Source organism: Tupaia chinensis, unplaced genomic scaffold, assembly GCF_000334495.1.
Source record: "Tupaia chinensis unplaced genomic scaffold, TupChi_1.0 Scaffold000198_1, whole genome shotgun sequence".
Taxonomy (NCBI): Eukaryota; Metazoa; Chordata; class Mammalia; order Scandentia; family Tupaiidae; genus Tupaia; species Tupaia belangeri.
Window position 1 is genome coordinate 1608056 of NW_006159673.1, and position 3544 is coordinate 1611599.

Here is a 3544-nt window from a genome sequence, read left to right on the forward strand (position 1 = left end):
GGCCTGGGACTGAGGGTGACATGTGCGAGTGGTGGAAATCCGTCGTGAGAGCCAGTGTGCACTGAGGAGCGCCACTCAGACCCAGCTCCGAGCGTGTGGAGCCAAGCTCCGGTGCCACAGAGGGCTGCTTCGATACCCAGTCCCTGGGCGCCCACACCAACCACACGGTGCCACGATCCTGGTGGACCCCAACCAGCCACGATGGCCAGGGGGTCTTGTTTCTCAAGGTCTCCCCTTTGCTCTCCATCTTCCGTATTTCTCAGACCCCTTTGCACCGTGGGGCACCCTGGCTACGTGTCTTCACAAATTAAAATGGTGGCCGTGACGCACATCCTGTGACCAGCTGAGGCTCTGGCCCCTGCTCTCCCTTGGGCCTACCATGGGGCCACCGGGGGGCATCTCTGCTAGACCAAGCACCCAGGACCCACAAGGTGGTTGAGCTGGATTTCCACAGATAGAGGACATGCTGCTTTCTAACCCAGAGCATGCGAAAAGCCCCGCCATTGCCTGGCCTCCTAGCTCTGGGTCTTGAGAAGTGCGGCGTGTGACAGCAGCTGCCACTGGCCGTCTGCTCTGTGCTGCTGGGCACGCTGCACTCCCCTCTCACCTGACCACCTCGCAGGAAGGCATCATGGCCTTCTTCTAAAGGTGGGAAAACTGAGTCCCAACGAGGTGCAGGGACCTGCCGCAGGCTGCACAGCCAGGAAGGGGCAGTGCTGGCTTCCAGCTGTGATTGGTCACTTGCCCTGCCTGGTCCAGCTGCCTTCCTAAAAGCAGAGCCGCGTACAACTCCAGGAGCCTCGTGTGTCCTGAGGCATGAGGCCAGAGCCTGTCCTCGCCACAGAAAGGCCGAACACTGCATGCTCGGCCGCCCTGGGGCAGGGAGCGGCGGGCCCAGAGGAGCAGAGGGCTCTGCTTTGTGCCCTGCTGTGGTGCACCGTCTCAGCTCTTCCGGCCTCAGACCGGGGACGTGCAGGCGTCTCCCTCAGAGCACCCCCATGTTCTGGGCATTCCCAAAGACAGGCACAGGGAACGGTCTTGGTGCAAAGTAGAGGCTGGTGAAAGTTAGTGGGGACGATCACTTAGCTGAGCGGGAAGGGAAGGGGAGGCTCATTTCTGTCTGCAGCTGTCCTCTGGGGACTGGAACGGCACCTCCAGGCTGGGCGGGGTGCCACTGTGCCTCCTGTGGCCTCCTTGGCTCCCCTGTCCCATCTCCCCTCCACTCCTGGACAAGACCTGACGAAGCCAGACTAAGGACAGCCAGCGACCCCCGCAGGAGGCCCAGAGCCGCAGGAGGCCAGCCTGGGGCCTGCGGACTGGGGCCCCTCTCTCTGGGTGGGGCTTTGCCTCCTTGGCAGCCGCCGCCACCCGGGCAACCTTTCGTTTTTCTTTTCCAACACCTCTTTGCACCTACCTGGCCACAAAGCCTAATGCGAGCGGGGCAGTGTGACGACTGCGGGGAAAGGCCAGGCAGAACTCCTGCACAGAACCCCCAGCAGAAGCCCGGGCCAGGCTGCTGCCCTGCGCTTTCCCGAGTCCGGGAGCTGCCCTGACACTGTGGCAGCCACTCGTCCCTGCCCACACAGCCGCTGCTCTGGCCCACGAGGCCCTGATCCATACCCTGGATGACTCACGCCACAAGGGCCTTCTGAGAAGAGCACAGGACCTTCCAGACACCAGGCCTCGCAGTCCTGCCCCCCGCAGCACGATGGCTCCTCCTGCCTCCGACACCGCTCTGACAGAGCCAGCCCAGGCCATGCAGAGCCGGGCAGGGACGCCCACGTGTGACCGTCCAGCACAGCTGGCCCCTTCGCTACGAAGAGCCCCAGAGGTCCCTGAGCCGTCTTTCACCCGCATTCCCCTCACTATCGGGGTAGAAATTGGGGGACACGAAAGCCCATGAAAAGCCTGACCCCCGTGAATGGGACCTGGTGAGGGCCGAGGGCGGCTGCTGTCTGGCTGTTTCTGAGCCGGTGGCTTAGCCAGGGCACCCCCACTGCCCATGTGCTGCCGGCGAGGGGTGGCCGTGGTCAAGACAGGATCCTGGGACAGGCCGGCTGGGCAGGGCAGCCAGAACAAGGCCGGCCCTCATTGCCCCAAGGCCTGGGGTGTAGACCACCGTGCCCAGGTTGCAAACTCGGAGCATCCTATACGCTCCCCCTGCTGGGGGGACCCTCAGTCCCTGGCCTCTGCGCAATGCAGGCCAGCGAGGCTGCCTGCGACCCTCCCTGACCTGCCAGCGGGGAATGCTCTCTCCCCAAAGGCAGAAGGAAAGGGGTGCCGAGGGCCCGGGCTGAGAGCGCCAGCAGGGGCCTGCCCTGTCTGTGCCCGGCGCCCGCCTCTGGCCACACTGGGCCTGCCCGGCTGCGTCTGCGTCCTTCCTCCTCAGCTCCTCCGTCTTTTCTCTCTTGTCCTCGTGGAGACCCTACCCCTGGGCAGCGTGGTTAAGAGCTGTCTCTCGCTGCGCGCCCCCATGATCGAGACACGGCGAGTGCCGGGGGTCCTCTCCGCCCAGCTGCCCGATGCCTCTGGGGGGACAGGACAGAGGTGACACCAGCGCCACACTCCACCTCCACTCCCACCAGTTATGCCCAGCGTCCTCAGAGCCCCACGGTTTCCCTGGAATGAGCGCGGCGGGGTACCTGTGCTCGGGAGCCCGGCCTGCAGGATGGCGGCCATAACCAGCAGCTTCCACTTCATCTTGCCCTTTTCCCTGGGACGGTGCTGGGGTGCCGGCGTGGAAGCAGTGCGGCTGCGGCTGGGATGGAAGAGAAACGCGTCTCTGCTGGCTTTCTTCTGGGGCTGCCTCCTCAGGAAGTGGAGGACTGGGGGGGCCTGAGAAAGCACCTGCCACGGGGCAAGAGCCTCACACTCCTCCTCTCGCTTCGCGGGCAGGAAGCTTTGGAGGTTTGAGGGTTTGGGGTGTGTGTGTGTGTGTCTTACTGAATTTTGTTTTTCCTCTCACTTGACTATGGTTTTGTCTTTTTCTTTCTAATTCTTGTCTAATTTTTAAAATCAAATTCCTGTCTGATTTGGTGAGGTCAGTCTCTAGGCAAATACGAGTTCCCAGTGCATGTGAAAACTTTTGCCATTTTTTTAGCTCCGCAAATACGTTCCTGAGGTAGGTAAAGTGATGGGGAGCTGGACTCAGGATAGGCTAAATGTAGAGACAGACCTTGTGGTTCTTAGTGACACCTCTTCCAGGAGACCTACAGAGAGCCCTGAATGTGTCTGGGGTAGTCGGTGGGGTGCAGCGTGGAGGCAGTGGGCAGCTGGGCAGGGAGTCCCCTGGGCTGGCTGTATGGTCTCACCTAAGTCACTCACATCTCGACTTCCACGGCCTTAGCTACAAAGCTGAGAGCCGAAGTGTGTCAAGATTTGCGATGTGCATTTGGCCTGAATTTGGAGCATTAACACGTTTGAAATACTATAGCTCACACAGTATTTTAAACACTTGTGTTAGTTGTCAACATTTAAATATTTACAGTAATAAGAAAGATTAAAACCTAGGAATAAACTTAATGAAAAAATGTAAGAGCTGTGT

The 3544-nt window shown here is 60.6% G+C and overlaps 1 protein-coding gene across 2 annotated transcripts in view; it reads right to left on the reverse strand.

Annotated features, from left to right (window-relative positions):
• The window catches only part of CD247 (CD247 molecule), a 76925-nt gene extending 74086 nt beyond the window's left edge, over positions 1–2839 (reverse strand). The window contains exon 1 of one of the 2 annotated variants that reach the window (XM_006147034.3): positions 2643–2839. In XM_006147034.3, coding sequence (XP_006147096.1) covers positions 2643–2700 — 58 coding nt within the window. In that variant the 5' untranslated portion in view covers positions 2701–2839. The remainder of the gene's footprint in view (positions 1–2642) is intronic. The other variant, XM_006147033.3, reaches the window with a different exon arrangement.
• Positions 2840–3544: the final 705 nt, after the last annotated feature.